General features: G+C 43.4%; 1 protein-coding gene across 3 annotated transcripts; it reads right to left on the minus strand.

Moving 5' to 3' along the window:
• Window positions 1–750: 750 nt before the first annotated feature.
• On the minus strand, window positions 751–19373 carry LOC121548889 (uridine-cytidine kinase-like 1). Of its 3 annotated transcripts, none has more exons than XM_041860527.2 (16): window positions 19206–19372; window positions 18701–18721; window positions 17972–18171; window positions 15690–15796; window positions 14676–14846; window positions 13006–13077; window positions 9379–9568; window positions 9163–9224; window positions 5867–5886; window positions 5041–5139; window positions 4798–4891; window positions 4609–4671; window positions 3951–4073; window positions 3393–3500; window positions 2000–2156; window positions 751–1229 (listed from the first exon to the last, which is right to left on the minus strand). In XM_041860527.2, the coding sequence occupies exons 1-16, from the start codon at window positions 19295–19297 to the stop codon at window positions 1153–1155; spliced, it is 1656 nt and encodes a 551-aa protein (XP_041716461.1). In that variant the 5' UTR covers window positions 19298–19372; the 3' UTR covers window positions 751–1152. The 3 variants fall into 3 exon arrangements, with proteins under 3 accessions (XP_041716461.1, XP_041716462.1, XP_041716463.1); XM_041860528.2 differs by lacking the exon at window positions 5867–5886 and adding an exon at window positions 6747–6763 and having other exon boundaries at window positions 19206–19370; XM_041860529.2 differs by lacking the exon at window positions 18701–18721 and having other exon boundaries at window positions 19206–19373.
• Between the last annotated feature and the right edge of the window lie 481 nt (window positions 19374–19854).

Below are 19854 nucleotides of genomic sequence, written 5' to 3' on the forward strand. Positions count from 1 at the left end.
ACATATCTACCTCAATTGCCTCGTACCCCTGCACATCGACTCGGTACTGGTACCCCCTGTATATAGCCAAGTTATCGTTACTCATTTATTATTTCGTATCATCACTTTTCTATTATTTATCTCTCTTCATTGTTGGGAAGGGCCCATAAGTAAGCGGTTAGTCTACACCTGTGGTTTATGAAGCATGTGACGAATAACATTTGATTTATTACCCAGAGAAATGGCGGCAAAGTAAAAAACATTTTCTGCATCAACCACAACGCATAATATATAAGTGAGGGGAAACCTAATAAAATCCTTAAAACAAAAATGCCCTCAAGTACTAAATAATGTTCCCAATTCAAGTCAAACATCTTAAAGCATAATGAAGCGAAGAAGTCCCTTTTTTGCCTGAGACCTGTCACAGCTAAGGCAACAGTACACAATCTCCAGAAAGGATAGTCCAAAACGTCCATAGAAGATGTCTGTTAACTAATACTTAGGCTATATTGAGCTTAAAGCTACACTACCTTATATTTTCACTACCTACCTGGTCCATTGTACCCTCAGTCTGTAACGTACACTCTCAGTTATAATACAAAGTCTCCCTGTGCATAACAATGGTCATCGCCATAATATTCAGACATATGGCACTAACAGCCACTGACTGTCCTACTCTTCTTCCCTGATTTCATACTGTGGTGTGATTTGTCATCTTAACTATTTCTACAGATCCACTCAATATGTAAACATCAAAAGGACTAGAAATGGTCATCCTTCAACCCAACAGAGGCTTTTTATTTCTCTTGATTCTTCCTCCAACTTCCCAGGTCCTGCTGCGTCAACAACAATCAAACGAGCAACATCACAAATCAAGTATTTTCATCAGTGAATAGATAGATTATCAATAGATATGTATGGTCTAATGGGCATTGGTAACAAAGCTAGGCTAATATCACGTTTCCTCCTCAGGAGAGTAGGTAGCCTTATGACCTTTCACCCTGCTCAGAGAGGGTAGAGTTGGCAAAGGGGCAGTGCCCAGGATGGCATGAGATGATAAGCAGCGCTGACTGAGTGGGAATCCTGAGCTCTTAGGAGCTGGTCAGTGGTTGGCTGGCATGGCTAAGTGCTTGTGTGATGGCCCCCCTAATTCCCCCTCAGCAAAACTTCAGCTCAGTAGTCCATCCCTTCATCACTCTCGGTCCAGTCCGAGGGAGTGTCCGTCCCAAAGTAACGGTCCCCGAAATTACCTGGAGGAGAGGAGAAGAGAGAGGAGAGCAGTCAATCATGTTATTATTGTGAATACATGAGTTGGACTAGTGTCAGTGAGGGATGTGTGATCAGTGGCAGTGCTGATGGAACATATGAGTCATCCGCAGCTTCCAGCTGGCTCATTCACCCCCCCCTGTAAATATTCCCCAGGTTGTTGCTGTAAATGAGAATGTGTTCGCAGTCAACTTATTTGATAAAATTAGGGTTAAGTAAAATAAAATAAACATCTGAGTCAAATCAAATAAAATGTTATTTGCCACATGCGCCGAATACAACAGGTGTAGACATTACAGTGAAATGCTTACTTACAAGCCCTTAACCAATAATGCAGTTTTTTAAGAAGAACAAAAAATAAGTAAAAAATAGATAAGTAAATAAAACACTTTTTTTAAAAGAAAATAATTAAAGAGCAGCAGTCAAATTAAATAACAGTAGGGAGGCTACAGTCTGGGGTGATTCATAACAAAGCCCATCCACTTGGGCCTGAATGGCTGTGGCACCAGCTATGTCTGACAATCTGGAAGTTTTCAACATGTGATTAGGTCATCACATAATGTCATATCACTAATGATCAGTCACACCACAAACAGCAGACTCACTGGATCTGCATTAGGCCACAGTTCTGAAGGGAAATCTAGATTAAGTGAGAATGATTGAGAACAACTTGTGTGAGAGAGCGAGAGAGAGAGCAGGAGATAGAGAGAGAGAGAGAGAGAGCGAGAGACAGAGAGATAGCAGAAGCACCCACCAATGCCAGGGATGATGTGGAACTCGTTGTTGACCTTCTTGTCGACGGCGGTGGTGATAATGCGGACCTTAGGGAAGGCGTAGGCCACAGAGTGGACACCCATCTCAGCCATGAGTAGAGACAGCAGGAAGATCTTATCCTCCTGGACATCATGGTCCTACACCAGGTGACAGACATATGCAAATAGGGACCTTTAAAGACTATTGAAGGAAGAATGGTGGTTAGAGGGAAGGTTTTGTGACTGTAGCACACTGTGTAAGGGGAGAGAGGCAGCCACTTCCAGACTTGTGGGGATCTCAAGCTCTTCCCATTTCCACTGCTACCTGTCAAAGGCACTCCTTAATGGGGTTTGTCTGATATGTCTTCTGCACCTATCACATGCATACTACAACCAATGCTTCTAGTAAAAACACACACCTCCATGACTATCTTTTAAAGCTAGAATCCTTATTCGAAACAATAACAAAGCGGCCACCCCGCCTCTGTTTCGGTAAGAAGCTGAGGGATGGACCCACTCAAATCCATAGACTGAGCTACGGATGCAAAAACGGACCATCCATGATATCAATGATAGTTTTAACCATGTTTTGAGGCTATATAGTGTTTGTTCACGTTTACATTTACATTTTAGTCATTTAGCAGACGCACTTATCCAGAGCGACTTACAGTTAGTATACATTGTATATTTTGGTTTCTGATGGGGTACGACAGTTGAACTAAGCTCATGAGGCATTTATAAAAGTTAAATTCTTCAAGAATCAATGGGTATGTATAATTACTTTATAAGTCCAAAAATGTATGTAGCAACTAAGGATTCTCGCTTTAAAAAGAGATAGTCACGGAGGCAGTCAAGTTTGCTTTCTGAGGACAAACAAAACCATAGACTTTGGCCACCATAGTGGATAGCCATAATTCTCCCCAGATGTTTACATTTCACATGGGGCGAAGGCTAAAGCACAGGAGCTGTACATTTAGCGCTATAGTCTTATCACAATGAGTAAACAGGGCCTCAAACTCACTGAACTCAAACCGGGTTTTATGACGGCAAACAAGCATCCCAATCTCTCCTTAATCTCCTGCTGCTGTAGCCGTCCACGGTATTTCCCTGTCATCTCAACAACCAACAAGGACAAGGCCTACTCTGCTATCTGTCATGTTCAGCCATGTCTCAGGGGTAACCAATCTGGATGCAGAACCATAGATAAACCCCCAAGCCTTAACATCTCCTCAACATAGGTGTGTGTTAGAGAAGACAAACATGAGAATATAAGACAACAGAAGAATACTACTAGACACAACAATTATATTAAAAATAGAAAATAACTATAATACTTTTAAACCCAGCTAAGGCTAAATAGACTAGACCAGAGAAGTAGAATAAAGTAGAACTGACCAGCAGCACTCGGACAGCCATGAGAGCAGCAGCCCCAGTTGACACCGTGCTGTCCATCAGGATGACGTAGTCCTCACTGATGTCCTTAGGCAGACGCAGGTAGTGGAGCTGGACAGGGACGATAGGACAGTTTTATACAAATGGGACATTTTATACAATGGTTTTCATTTGGGCATTTTATTAACTTAAAATGTCATGTTTTGAGCATCTGTTGTGAATGAAACCAGTAAAGCTGAAGAAAGAAGGTCCAAAGCTTGAAGGCTATAGCTGGCATAGACATCACACAGTATATCAAAACAATATGGATGGTCTGTGATCCTGATGAGGCAATGAACCTGAGGTCAATGAGGCTAGTGTGTATCAGTTAGCCCAGAGACTGACACCTAGCCTTGAATGAAGTCACTGAGCCAAAACAGATGACCCATACACTCCTGGTTTATGATCTCCGGGTTGAAGAGTTCATGTCTGGGTGTGTATACAGCATTGCAACACAGATAAGAGGGCCACACAAACACACAGAAGACTTTGTGAACTATATGACTGGTTTTTTTGTGTTACCTCCGGCTCTCCAGTGTCATGGTTGGTCTGGATGAGGATCTTCCCCAGCCGAATGTCTTTACACACAGCCATCAGAGCCTGCTCCATGGTCTCCCCTGCTCTAAGTATGGACACGCCTGTGACCTACACACACACATTACATTGCATACCAGGCTTTACATTCCTTCACAGTTTAGTTTGTATGTAAACTTCCATTGAGCAGCCTGAAGGATCAGCATACTGAGCGCTCAATGTTACAGAGCCTGATGGTAGGAGACAGACATTTGCAGTAGAGTAATACAGTTATAACAACCCTGCAGTCTAACAGAGCTGCTCCCACTGAGAGCTACTCAAACACATCACCATACAATTACTGGAATTAATGATCCTCTCAGGCCCATCCACACACTATGACTCAAGCCGTTTTCACTGCAGGCATCTAGTAAAACGTATGTTAACAATGCCTATAGTCCTTTATTCATGGTGATGAACAAAACAACTGGAGAGATCAAACTAGTCTAATCACTGTACAATCTTTGGCCAATAATTACAAGTAGCAATCAGAGTGATTGTGACAATGTTGCTGCAATGTAGTATCAGGGATTACATTGACACTTTATTGCAGTTTAGGCCCCAAAACCCTCTGTGAAATTGGGGATGTATCTGTATATAGCCTTACCCTTTTACCACTGAGTCTCTTCCCTTCATAGATGGAACCTTGGGGAGTCTCCACTTGCACAGGCTAGAGAGGATGAGAGGAAAGGAAGAGAGAGGAGAGTAGAGACCAACGTTAGTGTATGGTTGTGCACAGAGCATAGGGGGCAATATAGTATTGGCCATGTGTCTGCAGGTGTGCAGGGCCACTCACCTTGAGGGGCAGGAAGGAGAGGGCGTGTTCTATCAGGAGCCTCATTAATCTCTTGGAGTAGAAGATGAACTCATCACGATTAGTGTCCTTATTCCTGCAGGCAGGCACACACACCGGGTTAGGGGACAGTGACTGCGTGAGGGGGTGTGTGTATATTCATTAAAAACCTGTGGCAGTGCAGAGTAAGTTTTGAGAGGGTGAGAAACCGGGCCCTAGCGGTCACCCAGAGCTATACGCTCTTACCTGATGATTGTGTGCATGCCGCGGACCTGTGGGGTGCTCTCCAAGACGCTGAGGGTCTTGGGTAGGGGCTGTCCCTGGTGGGCCGAGGCCAGAGCAGACCTTCACAACATAGAGACAGTCAGACCACTGTCCCCTGCTGGAGGCACCACAGTACAACAACACACAGACATCACATCAAACCAGGGGGACAAAGGTAAAATACCACGGAGATATTTTACTTTCCTCCTCGTAAACATGTATTGCATTATGGTGGTCACAGATGCACAGCCAGGCAAAGTGTGGTGGGGGAATAGTGCACAGGTACTGGCAACAGCAATGCTTTAACAGGCTCCTCTGGTACTGTCTGGAGCATATGGTGCTTTACCGGCAGACAATTGAACGTAACATCACTAGGACCATTTCAAATCTAGAAAATAACTATTACGTTGTACAGTTCTAAACAGTGGTTCTATTGATAAATAGAAATGCCATAAAGCAATTGAGCACTTTGCTATGTGTTCTGCATTGTTGTTGCCAATACAAGAAGCCAAGACAACTCACTCTCTAAATACTGTAGTACTGTACTGGAATTAGATGTTTGAATGTACATATCTGGTACCAAAATACAGGACAGTTAAGACTGTAGAAATCATAGAGAAAACTGAATGAATAAAGCAACTGGTTAAGAGGACAAAGAAAAACAATATCTTGGAAAAATAGCAATGACAGCAAACAAAGGTTGTTAGCTTTTGTTCAGGGGATATGTTAATATATCATAAAAGAGGAGGAAATGAGAGGGGGAGATCAAACTTAAGAGAAGGAGGAAGATGCAGGAGTTTATCCTCACATATCCCAGCGGAGTTTCCTCTGGAGAAGGTGACAAATATTCATTTTGCGAGAACAAGAGTGATGACAAAGAAGAGAGGAAAGAAAGGAGGAAAAGAAAGAAAATACATCCCAATTAGACAGCAGCAGGCCAGAGTAGAGGCCCTATGATATCTGTGGAGAAGCTGAGAGGTCAGGATGGCGGTGTGAAGGCCGGGGGCCAGGCTGAGAGGGGCCCCTGGGGGGGTGAGTTAGGGCCCCTGTTCAGCTCAGCAAGGGGACGGCTTTAGGACCAGACGACATCACCATGGTTATGAGCTCTGACTGGGAGTAGTAAAAAAATAATAAAAAATAAAAAAATTAACTCAAGGGTATACTCAGTCCTTGGTTAATGTGATGTTTGCTTCTGATCTTTCGATAAAAAGGAATTCATTACATCTACTATCAGCTACTCCCAGCAGTTTTCTTTAAGGTCTTAACCAGAGCTCAGTGGAACCATAGAGATGTCATCCTTCTGGTGTTAGCGATAGCTTTCATGACTGACAGTGTGGAAGAAAGACAAAAGGAGGTGCACAGCCTTTCAGTTGCTGTTTGGGGTTTTAGGCTGGGTTTCTGTATAGCACTTTGTGACATCTGCTGATGTAAAAAGGGCTTTATAAATACATTTGATTGATTTAGTTTACGCAAACATTTGGGCACCTTGATTAGTTGATAATGTCAACATCAGTGAAAAATGCCAAAATGATCAAATAAATAGTAACATGAGTACTCGGTCAGACTGGGCACATCTCCTTTTGTCATTTCAGTGCTCTCTGAGCTTCTGCTGAGAGGAAACAGAATGAAAAGACAGAGGTACCACGAGAGAGAGAGAGGTAGAGATATGAGGGGTGTGGCAGTCATACCTCACTGTGATTTCACGCTGAGACGGTTAGAGTGCATTATTCAGTCAGGGTTTAGCAAGTATTTGATTACAAACACACACAGGGAGGAGAGAAATAAAAACAAAACTCATGAAATGAGACAAGCCATTCCAACCCTCCAAATGTCCCCAGTCCCCACCTCCCTTTAAATAAACACAAACACAAGGCAATGATATTACATTCCCCTCCATTTTGCCATGAATCAGACAGACAGTGTTTCATCAGATAAGCTCTGAGTGCCTTTACTTTACTGCTTTTCCATTTGCACGCAATGCAGCTTGTATTTCCATCATTTAAAATGAACTGGTACCTCTTTCTCTGTACAGGTTCTACTCCTGCATTAGATCAGGCTACATTCTGGGGCAGCAAGGCCCAGTGCACAGCATGGGAATTTAATTTGAAATGTGCATTTTTGGGGCAATAAAAAAAAATGGCAATACAGTATTCAGCTCCTTTTCCATATGGAAACCCCATGGAGGGGCATCATTGATTTACTTGTTTTATCTATTAGTCTGATAAACAAAATAGTTCCTACATAGTATCTAGTACATGTCAAACAGAATGCCCCTAAGCTCATGGCAAAGTGTGGCAACCTAACCAAACCAGGGGGTTTCCTAACCAGAAGTACTATAGTGGGCCCAGTAGTAGCCGTATTGCTATATGATGTCTCTTAGTGGAGGGTGTTATAGTTCATTAGGCTATAACAGGCCCTGTCCTCATCAGTCACTCATAATGATCTATGGAGGACGAGCTGCCGCCGTCTCTCCCCACTGGACATCATTCATTACTTGATCCACACCGCCGAACACTCAATGGCCTTTTATTACAGAGATCCCTTCATCCACAAACCCTCACAGAGACACACACTTTCTGCTTTCTCCTTTGCACATGCTTGATCTCTCGCTCTCTTACACACACACACGCCGACAGGTGAGACTCTGAACGTGAATGGCGTACACTTCAGACACAAGTCACGTGATCATGCATCACTCCCCACCCAACCCTCTCCACCTTCCATCTTATCTCTCTCTCTGTGACAGATGGTTTGTCATATTACAGTGATGATGGTTCAAGGCACCACAGAGCCACATCCACTGAGTGTACAAAACATTAAGAACACCTGCTCTTTCCATAACATAGACTGACCAGGTGAAAGCTATGATCCCTTATTGATGTCACTTGTTAAATCCACTTCAATCAATGTAGATGAAAGGGAGGAGACAGGTTAAAGAAGGATTTTTAAGCCTTGAGACAATTGATACATGGATTGTGTATGTGTGCCATTCAGAGGGTGAATGGGAAAGACAAAATATTTAAGTGCCTTTGAACAGGGTATGGTAGTAGGTGCCAAGCGCACCAGTTTGTGTGAAGAACTGCAACGCTGCTGGGTTTTTCACACTCAACAGTTTCCGGTGTGCATCAAGAATGGTCCACCACCCAAAGGACATACAGCCAACTTGACAACTGTGGGAAGCATTGGAATCAACATGGGCCAGCATCCCTGTGGAACTCTTGACACCTTGTAGAGTCCATGCCCCGAATAATTGAGGCTGTTCTGAGGGTAAAGGGGGGGAGGGGGAGGTGCGCAACTCAATATTAGGAAGGTATTCCTAATGTTTGGTATACTCAGTGTAGATCATGGTTTGTAGGGACATAGATCATGGTTTGTAGGGACATAAATGGGACGTCTGACAGCAGAGAGCACAGTGTTAAAGATGGGAGTTAGGACTTATGGGTCATGGCACTGACATAAGTTGGGTGTCCTTGACGCACGCACACACACACACACACAGGTGTGCCTTTCAGTTATAAATCCATTCTCGTTACGTTCCCTTAGTGAACAGAGGGTTGGGTCGAGTTCAGCCTGATACCAGAGACAGGGAATGTACATGACAAATTCATAACCTGTGGTGCTGAATCCCGGCCACTAGAGGGCGGAAGTGGAGTGGGCAACTGGTTGAGTCAATTTCTACTTGGAGACCAGCCTCTGGGAATTCAGGATTACCTTGGAACTACCAGATTGAAACAGTGCAGACAGGACAGCTATATGAGTCTGCTGGTTTTAATAGGACATGTAGTCTTGAGAGATCCTATGAGAATGACTCATCATTTCATTAATCCTTTCATTAATCCAGTACTGACCAACCCATGTTGAGGGATAGGACAGGGTTCAGAGGTCATGGGAAAGGTCAGGAGTTTTTCCTGGTAGGGAAGGTGTCAGGAAAAACTCCTGACCCTAATCATGAACCATGGGATAGGGGTCATGCACAAACTGAGCATGGTGTGAGCCAGAGAGATGACACCATGTACAGAGATAGGGAGGGTCTTAGGTACATGCTTTTAGGTTAGGGTCTATGGGCAGAGGTATAGGAGATAAAAACCTATTATTCACACATACCTTTTCAAGCTGACTGTGAACATGCTGCACAATCAAGTCCAAGGCAACAAAGTTCTCACCCCCTGAAACAATCAAACACATCTATTTTATAGCAGAATCACTATAGATATCATTTGTAAAATGTTTTTATTGTTCTGAATTTAATCTAAAGACTCTACACATAGAAGCAGTGTTTCTAACACTGTGGTAGAACGTATCTATCTACAAGCCACTCACCCCTGGGGACCACAATATCCGCCACCTGCACAGTGGGTTCGATGTACTGCTCAAAGGACGGCTTGACAAACTTGTTGTACTGCTTGATGACCCCGTTGATGTCCCGGCCGCGGTCCGATATGTCCCTCTTCAGACGCCTGACCAGACGGATGTCTGAGTCTGTGTCCACAAACACCTTCATGTCCAGCAGCTGGGGGAGGAAGATAGACGAAGAGAAAGAGACAAAGGGTTAAGAGAGGTCATGTACATAACCAATGGCAGAAGTTTTAAATATTACAGATATGACTTTTCATAGGGCAATGTTTCCCTAAGATATCATTTCAAGGTGGGGTGCTGGGTAAATGCCCCCACAGCAACATTCAGGGTAACCCACCTACATGATGGTTGGGGAATCAATGTCCCAGTGTCAAAATACGTTAAATGGGAATCTACTGTAAAGATGGCCTATTGGGTCTTTGATGCTCTTTGAACACACATCAATAGAAACACAGCCGTCACCAGCCAGTCAGTGGAAACTAAAGGCAGAGCTCAAAGCTCTAAACTCAGAAAAACTAAAGTTAGGAGGATTAATGGTCCAGCAGCACCACTGTATGTGACGGAGACACAAGAATAGGCAACAATCCAAAACCAAGAGCTATAGATGACTATCTGGCCATTAAGTGTTGGAGCGTAAACTCAGAGAACCAATGAGACTGTCAGTCACTGGGCAGTAAATCTGCTTCCTGACCAACCGGGCCAGCAGAGCGGTCACCCTATAGGAGGAGAGGATGAGGAGTGGGGCTCTAGCCGCTCCACATGACGGACCATGATAAGACATAGCAGGGGCTTGGAAGTAGATCAACCTCTAAGCTGCCCTCCATCTCTCTGGGATCAGACTCAGTCTCCCTCTCTATCGCTCTCTCTCTTACTGGAACCTCTGTCATTGGGGGGGAAAAAACTTGAGCAGGGCAGTTTAGGAACGTTTTATACCACTGCAGCTTAAAGATGGCAGCTCATTGCCGGGCCAGAGTGGACCGGACGCTTGGTGCAGTCAGCACGGTAATGTTTGTTGGAGTCATGGCAAAGGGTTGAGAGGGAGCGAATTTATAGGAAAGTAAATAAACCGGTTGATAAGAACATTTAGTACTAAGTGAGCCACAATTACAACAAAAAGACTACAACACTTCTATAGAAATAACGAAATTGAAAGTACATCCAGTTACCTGGATTGTTTGTTTGGCTTATCATCCTAGCCCAGCTTAGCCCAGCCTCTCTGTACAAAAGCTGAACTGATAAATCACCAGGAACAGAAGTGCTTTGCCAATGCAAACACAACCACTCAGATTTAAATTTGTATGGATTTCTGTACACACACACACACACAGCACTGGTGGATCGAAGGGAACAAAGGGACCAATCAACAGCACCATTAATAAAACACAGTCTTGTTCATTCACTGGCACACTGATCAGACACTAGGGCTGGGAATTGCCAGGGACCTCACGATACGATCCTATCACGATCCTTAGTTGCTGATACGATATGTATTGTGATTCTATATGTATTGTGATTCAATACTGTGATTTTATTGCGATTCGATGTTCCAAACATATTGCTCACCATATGTCTGCTGCAGAGACAAGAGAGCCATGAGAAAAGGAGTTATGATCAGTCATGGAAATAAGTGCTGAAACAAATTGGCTCCCTATTTAAAAAGATGATGGAGAACAGTTTTGGTTCAGGTACAGCCAAATAGCGCAAAAATAATATTGAGATATTGTCAAAGCGATATGATATATCGTCAAAAATAATATCCCCGATATGTAACTATCGATTTTTTACCCCATCACTACCAGACACACACACCCTCTAGTTCAGGGGTCTCCAACAGGTCTACCTATGAGTAGCTCGCCAAACAATTCCAAAAGTATATGCAATTTTTCCATCGCATGTGTTCTATCGCAAACTGTCAAACTAATCTCACAAGTTCCAGACACCACCCCAGGTACTACGTAATCAACCCCTGGTTAGCCCCTATTGGCTTAAAATGCCAAACCTAACATAATATTTGGCAATTAATTTCCAGCAATATTGCCCGTCTGTCTGTGTGGTGCGCACGTTTGTCTATCGCTCTGTGTGTAGCCAGTTGATGTGATAACCGTCTTGTGGGTTGACAGAAATGCTTTCCCCAAAACCTTCTCAATTAATAGTTTACTGCAAAGTAGGCTTACCTGACAGACGTATATTATGAGTAAGTATATCATTTGTATCTATTATTTGCAAACTTTGCCATGAAATGAGCAGCAGCAGTACAGAACCATGGCTAGAACAGTACAGAACCATGGCTAGAACAGTACAGAACCATGGCTAGAACAGTACAGAACCATGGCTAGAACAGTACAGAACCATGGCTAGAACAGTACAGAACCATGGCTAGAACAGTACAGAACCATGGCTAGAACAGTACAGAACCATGGCTAGAACAGTACAGAACCATGGCTAGAACAGTACAGAACCATGGCTAGAACAGTATAGAACCATGGCTAGAACAGTACAGAACCATGGCTAGAACGGTATATTAGGACGGCACATTCCTCACTCGCATGATGTGCAATTAAAGGGGAATTACACTCAAATCAATTTGTTAGTTCTCTATTTTCCAAATTGTCTTCTGATGTGATTTAACCCCCCCTTTAAGTTCTTTATTAACCATTATTTTACCAGGTATATTGACACAAAACATAGTGCACTACTTTCTCTTGTACACTAAGGACCTGGGGAAGAGTTGCAGGGGAGAGAAGAATGCGGCCATTTGAAAGCTAGAATAAAAAAATGTGTAGCACGCGACTTAAAGTAGCTCTCTTGCTAGAAAAGGTTGGAAACCCCTGCTCTAGTTATAATGGAGAGAGAACGAGAGTCCAAGGCAGGCTACAAGTCCAGGACAAATGTGATTGGGTCTATCTGGTCACCTCATGGATCATACCGGTCTAGACTCTACTTCATGGATTTAGATGAGCCAACATGGTCTTTGTAACAAGTTGTATACCTATGTTGTAATAAAGAGGACCAATACAATCAAAGCTGACAAGGGCTGCCTGTAGAACTGCCATCAATTCTACTACAACAGTACTAGTAGTATTGTAGCATTGTTCTAAAGGGAAATTATTCATGCACTCTTCTCTGAAGAGAGCTGGGCTTCAGGTTAGTTATGTTTTACTCTAGCCAAGACTGCTGCAGCACTGGGTCCCCAACAATACCCCACACCCTCCATTTCTATCAGTCAATCCCCAGCCCAGTCACCCATAGCCAGCCCCTGGATGAAACCTAATCATAGCAGATAGCTGTGAGCAGGGGAAAGTAGAACAGTGAATACAGAGCCATCCGGCAGAGCGAATCCATCTAATTTCCCTGAATCTGCTTCAGGATGGCAGTGGCACTCCATTAATCAGCCTGGCTGGCATCTCTGCAACAGTAATTAATCAGGTCTGCTAGGCTGGTGGGGTAAGAGAGAGGGAGAAAAGAGGAGCAGGGAGAGGGTGGATGACTGGAGACCAGAGAGAAGAAGAAATACTGTAGAAAGGAAAAGGGAGCATTTCATCTTCTTACACTCACCTTAAAGCGGGTTATAATAACTCAACACAGCCTTACCTTCAAAAGCTCCTTGTTGGCAAATGCCAGAATCCCCTCAAATATGACAACATTGGCACCGTAGACAGTTTTCTGAAAAAAAGTACACACCATAAAGAGTTTATCACCACACAAAGCAGATGGTGTACAGTGTACATAATTAGGCAGACAGACAGCGTATGGCAGAACGGGGACTGGGCCAGGCTTCCCAGGCCTTATGAAGGATGTGCCCACCAGGTGTGTAAGGTAAGGGCGTGGGCACATGGCTGGCAAAGGGAGACCGGTGGGTTGGCGAGAACGGGCCCAACTGACTCGTTAAGATCAGATGTTATCATAATTAAAAATCAAGTTGTCCAAACAAGAGATGGGCTCTCAGTGACTCAAAAGGTCCAGATTTAACCGTGTCTGTGCACGCTTCAGACATGTATCACTCAGGTAGTACTGCCTAGTCAGGGAGCTACAGTCACAATCCCATTACAGGAGTCTGACGAGCTCAGAGCTGCAGTTAATGACCAGGCTACCTCCGTATTGATCAGAAAGAGGGGATCTCATACAGAGAGAGAGGATAGTGTTCATGGTGTCATTCATTTATCACATTATTACCCCCTGGTGATATAAAACTATTTTTTTGTTACAAGTAATGTTATCGTTTCCCTGGATAGCGTAGCTTCTTTCAGCCATGAAATAGTCTTGAGGATATGAAAGTAAACATTAAAACACAGAATGCAATTCTCATAACGACATACTCACTGTTGATAGTCGATACATGCAGTGGTTTTAAATTCATACAAGCATTTTCTTTGTGATTACTGCTGAGACACAAAAGACCATCATTGAAAGTGTCTTGCATCTCTTTTATTTATATTTATATATTAAAGGGATAATCATGAAACTCCTGTCAATTTATTGAAAGCCTATGTTTTATCAGTAGGTAAAATAACTTTTCACCATGATTTAACTTCTAAGTGGTCTGTCTGTGAAATTGTGTAGGAACTCGTCATACCTATAAAAAGATTCTCGTCACTGGAGATAGGGGATAAAACTATCACATTTCATAACGCTTTTAAAACAATTACCTGCACTCCAGATCGCCAATTCAGCCAATAGATGGTATGGGCATACTTGTCTAGAACACATCCATCCATTTATATCGTCATGAAAAAGTATAGATTTCACTTAGATGTGCTCAATCTAAACAATGTACCAAATTATTAAACTCAGTTTTTCCTTCAAGTACCATTAGGCAATACGCCCTGAGTCGGTGGAAAAGGGCAGTTATTGCCATAGCAATGTCTGCATGCACAAAGGCGAAAAGCAGGATCAACTTGGTGAGATTATAGACTCCTACATCGATAGTGCAGTTTGTTTAGGCGATTTTACAGCTAGCTAGCTACTTCACATGCTGATATTGACTTTGGCATTATTGTGTAGCTACTTTTGCTAGCTAGCTACCTAGCTAGCCAGCCCAGAGAGAGAGCATTGCATTGTGAATTTTGTAGTCTAATTGAGTTCCAACAGATTTCCACCACAATTTTCACGTTGCTACCAAGGTTGTTATAATGATAAAATGAAACATTTGTTCACAAACAATATTGTTCTCACATATTAGTGTTATTTAACACTGTAAATCATAACAATGCGTGGTTTTGGGTGGATTATTGCTTTAAGACAATTTTCTGAGTCTGCCTTACCCACTCCTTGCGGCGGCAGTGAGAGGTGAAGTCGTAGATGGGTACTTTGATACTCTTGCCCTTCTTTAGCTTCCTCAGAACAGTCACCAGCAGCTCAAAGTCAAAGGCCTCTGGGTGGTCAAAGTTATACTCATTCTTAGCTGCCAGCTCCTGCTCATCTTTGGTCAAAACCTGGGGGGAGAAACAATGTCAGGATTCAGGAATTCAATTACACTTTTGCCTGACCTGCATTTGTGTAGATCTGAGAGCATTGGATAGGTTGAAGCAATATGGCAAACATTCCACCTATCAAAGGGCAAGATGGAGCTATTTCAATATTCCTACAGTCCATGCCTTTGCGATGTACACAAGAAACTAGGTGTAGGTGCTAAGGGGGCCTATTTGGCCAACAAAGCATGAGTTGTTAGAGCCATTCCCTTGTCACCTAAAATGAGAACATGGCCGCTACAGTAAAACATACTTAAACGCCATCGACTTTTGTTTCCAACACAGCTAGGGACATAATTGATATTAATTATTCCATTAGCTCCCTTATCGGTTAGGGGTTTATGCAATTGAAAGCTCAAATCAGGATGAATTACCAACCGTTTGGAGGGTTGAGGACAGAGCAGGGTACACACAACCACCAGGCTCTGTTGTTCTGCTTCACTGATCAAGTTAAGCAGAGGCAACTTTCTTGAACAACAGGGAACCAATTCAATCAATCTCTTGGAGCAGATGCAGCATTCTCAGAATTCTATTGAGTTGAGTGGTTCTGTCTGGGTAGACTGAGCATGCCTCTAGAGGGTATTGATAGTTCTGTGCTCCCTAGGTGTTGCTGCTTCCATACTCAAATCAGAGGGGAAGCCAATAAAGCATTCAGCATGAAGTGGGTCATGAAATTACATTAACTGGCTAGTTTACCTTCAACAGAATATCTTATAAGTATACCTAGGAGTTATTCCTGAACCTGTGACCTCACCAATGATAAATTCCAGGCCCTACTTATAAACATAGCTTATTATGCAAGTTTACCTTATAGAAAGAGTCCATAGAGAGGAGGACCACCCAGGGAACATCCAGAGCCTCGATGATCTTATTGGCCACTGTGGTTTTCCCAGAGGCACTTCCTCCACAGAGGCCTGCAGGAAGAAACAGGAGGGGGTAAGACGGGGCTCCTGACAAACGTACACTAGGAATCTAAAACAACAACCCTGGGAGTGAATCCAACAATAGATGCTGTGGTTGTGAAAAACTGGATGCTGCACAGGCAGTGGAACCCCTATTATTAAGTACTGAATACATAAATCAGAGAGGTGCAGATAATACAGGGTGCAGTTCAAAACTGCTGAGTTAGGCTACAAACTTGCACAGAAAGAATTTGAAAGATAACAAAATGGAACTGAAAACTGCCTGGATAAGCTGTTTTTCAAAATATGTTATTTAGCCATGTTGTCACAACAAATGAAACTCAGCCATCAGACTGACACAGAACATGAACTGACCCATCCAGTAAATGAAATTAAATCTGGCTGGAATTGTTGACTAGAGACACTATCAAACAGCTCTGGCTCTGATGATTCAGGGATAATTGTATGTGCTCACCATCGCTCCTCACTCCTCTCCCTCAGACCTCTGAGACAGGTTGATTATTCTACATGAGCAGACTTCCTACCATTTCATCCACAGTAGCAGAGTGCTGGCCAGAGCAGAACAGCAGGATGGCCTTTTTACGGGAATCATCAGCCAGGACAAATCCAAGTGTGAAATGTAACCAGTCAAGTCCGGCTCATTGAAAGTAACAGATTGCGTACTAAAGATAATAGCCTTTGTGTCAGTCAGCAGCACTCAAGCCGATCAGATATGTTTAAACAAAGCATGGTCCGGCTGGGTAATTCATACACATGGTTCACTTCATTATGGTGTGTAAAGCTCACAGGGGTGCCTTACTGGGATGACCAGAAGGACCCCGGCCAACAGTAGAATATAAGCTTCAACCTAAGCTAGCATGGAGGATGCCCTCAGCACTGATGATGAGCGCCTATTATTTTATGGTTTCTGAAAACCTTTTTCAAAATGTCTTTCCAGTTTCCACACTGCCTATCAACTCTCCAGGACAAGGTTTGGTGACTTACCACTGCTGTGCATGTCATTTCTGTTCATTAAGTTGAGTTTGAGGTTTGAGTTTGCAGGTAATGAGTCATGACAATTAGAGCCCTGCACAGGCATGAATTTTATGCAACGATAGTACTACCCATGGCCGCAATGTTCAGGCCCTACCCTACCCAGATTGCGTCTGCCAAATGTAAGGCCCTGCCCGAAACCAGAAACTGCATTCTCCGTTAGTAAATTCATTAGGTGCTCCTCTCTGTCTGTCACTCACTCCCTGTGCAGGCAGCTCGCTCTGCATGCACTCTGCTCATGGAGGCGCCAAGTCTGTGAATAACCATAGCAACGGCTCTGCTTGGGCTGCTCTGCCAGAGAAAGGAGGAGATAGGAATCCCATTGGGCAATGAATGGAGGAACGTATAACGCCCCACCCAGCAGACTGTCGACCAATCGCGTTCACATTGTCATCTGGTTGCTAAACTAATAGTCACGCAATCCCTTCTCAAAGTCAGGCTGAGTTGAGAAACATGCCTATTGTCCTCGAAAGTATGTAATGTCACGATTCCAAAGCTATACAATTTACAGATAACAACTTACTTATCTAAAATCTTGGAAAATATTTGTAATGTTGTACTTCTTTTTGACGAAATTCATGCTAATGTTGGGTTTTTGAGCTAGCGCCCAATTGACTCCCATTCCCTCCTAGATGTAGAGCTCTCCTTGTCCCAGAATTGCCTAGAATGCACCATGCAGCCCATTGACGTAGCATGGTCAACGTACACAATGGGCGTTAATACGATTCCAGTGGAGTTTCCCATCTCCTCAAAAGTATCTCTGGCTCTGCTCAACGAACGAAGAGACATGAGAGAGCAGTTAGCTGTTAGCTACTTTTGGTCACTCTAAACTCAACGAACATTATCATTTTTTTGAAATAATATCTCCTGTCCTATATTTCACGAGGTTGAAGCACTTCTGACACCATGTTATGATCTTCGTCCGATATGACTGTACTGCGCAGTAGAGCACGAGCAAATGTCTCAGCTTCAAAATGTTAATGATCAACTTAGTGGTACCCGAGCCCTACCATTAGCCTAGTTATTGATGAAAAAAACAGGCCCTACCCAGCCCTAACTCGATGTAGAACGTCGGGGCCCGTTGGGCTCGGGTAGCAGAGCTCTAATAGAAATGTCAAATGACAGCTCTCTTACCAATGACAAAAGCCTCTTTGAAGGTGGTCCCAGTGACATTGTACCAGGGGGGCCTTCCTGCAGTGTAGATGGTCCTCTTGTTGGTCCTCAGGAGAGGTGGCTCAGTCTTGCTCTGGCTGGTGGTCCGTTTCCGTGGAGACAGCGAGGGGGTCAGAGGGCAGCGGGGGTGCTTCGGAAGACTGCCCAGAGAATCATCTCCACTGCCACACAACAATAACACAAGGGACAAAAAGGTTAGTTCCACTCAAATTCAGCCTAGTCATTATTTAGCGCTCTTCACTGGATAACCCATTAACTTTGAAGAGATTTTCCATTGAAGAGGATTGTATTATAGCTATTAACTAGGATTAATCTGTGACACGAATCACTTCAAACATCCACTCACAAAAGCCATCATATCCATATATGCCATCAGAGATGCCATTTAAGCTCATACCTGCCCCATGATGATGATCAGGACAATGATCTGGGCAATTTGATTACAATGTCTCTGTCCTGTGGAGAGAAAAGAGAGGGGGTCCATACACTCGAGGAACCCTAATTAGTAGCGCTCCACAGTTCTGTACTGTCTGTGTAGGTGAGGGAGAAGGGGAAAAACTTGACCACCCTCTCCAGGAAATCACACAGTTGCCAGGGGGCATGGGGCAGGCACTCGCATGAGTAAGGCTGTCATCATTTGGTCAAATAGAGTAGAAAATAGAAATGTATGTCTAAAAGTGATTTCCTTACCTACTCTTCCTCTTCACTAATCTGAAAACACAGGACAAGTGAAAGAAATGTGGTCATTCAAATAGGCAAAAGGAGAGAAAGACACTTTAGACTATTGAAATTAACACCTGGACGTTCATATTGAGTGTTGTTGCTCTGCTACAATGCTAACTAGGCATCTGAATCACTGCACCCACATTCACAGCCACGTCTATGTGGTGATGGTGCATTAGCTAACGTTTGCTAATGTAACATTAGCAATTAAACATTATCCTAGCCGGACGGCTAGCTAATTCATTGAGTACATACAACGTAACTAGGCAACATACTTAGCTTGCTTCCATCATTGTAGCTGAGATATTGAGTATAAGCTCACATAAATAATTTATTTCAAATAAATATTAGCTTTGCCTGGCTAATGATAGCTGGCTGGTTAGCATGCCAACTCACACGACACACTGTCGGCCTGTCTCTGTATTGCTGTATCTTTGTTAGCCTGTAACATATATCAATTATTTATACATACCTGTCCGATCTAGACGTCGACCGGTCTTCTTCTTTCTCCCCCTCTTCTTTTTGTGGCATCTGGACATCGTTTTGGTTCATTTTCATTGCCATGTTTCCATCTCGTACACACCGCGGACAGCGCGTAAACAGACACTGGAGGAAGCGTCCTGACGTCACCCTTTGTGTACATGTGCGTGCGTTGAGTGCGCTCCATCCTCACTTGTTGGCAGACCATAGAAGAGGCTAGATAGACCGAGTCGATTTTAACGTATTAATAAGGAATTCCACTAGACCACGCCCAGAAATTGGGGACAAACAAACATAATTTCCCATTGAAAAATAGCCAATTTCGCAGTCGATTTTTTTTCTGGAAAGAAATAACAAAACATGCTGAAAAGCTGCTGTGTTGCTCAATGTACATGTAACCATGTCAAAATAGAGCTAGCAAGAAGAGCCCTGTGGCTTCAGGCTATTCGGCATGGGAGAGTGGGAAATGTGGTGACCAGGTGTCCAAGTAGGCTACACGTAGCTGTGTGTGGAAAACATTACATCACAGGTAAGACATTTAACTTGTTTAGTATAGTCTGTCCGTTTTTAACCCCACACACAGTATGAGTCATAATACCAATAAAACCTAGCAGTCAAACAAGGAAATGGTTCCAATCGTT

This window comes from Coregonus clupeaformis, chromosome 33, assembly GCF_020615455.1.
Source record: "Coregonus clupeaformis isolate EN_2021a chromosome 33, ASM2061545v1, whole genome shotgun sequence".
NCBI lineage: Eukaryota > Metazoa > Chordata > Actinopteri > Salmoniformes > Salmonidae > Coregonus > Coregonus clupeaformis.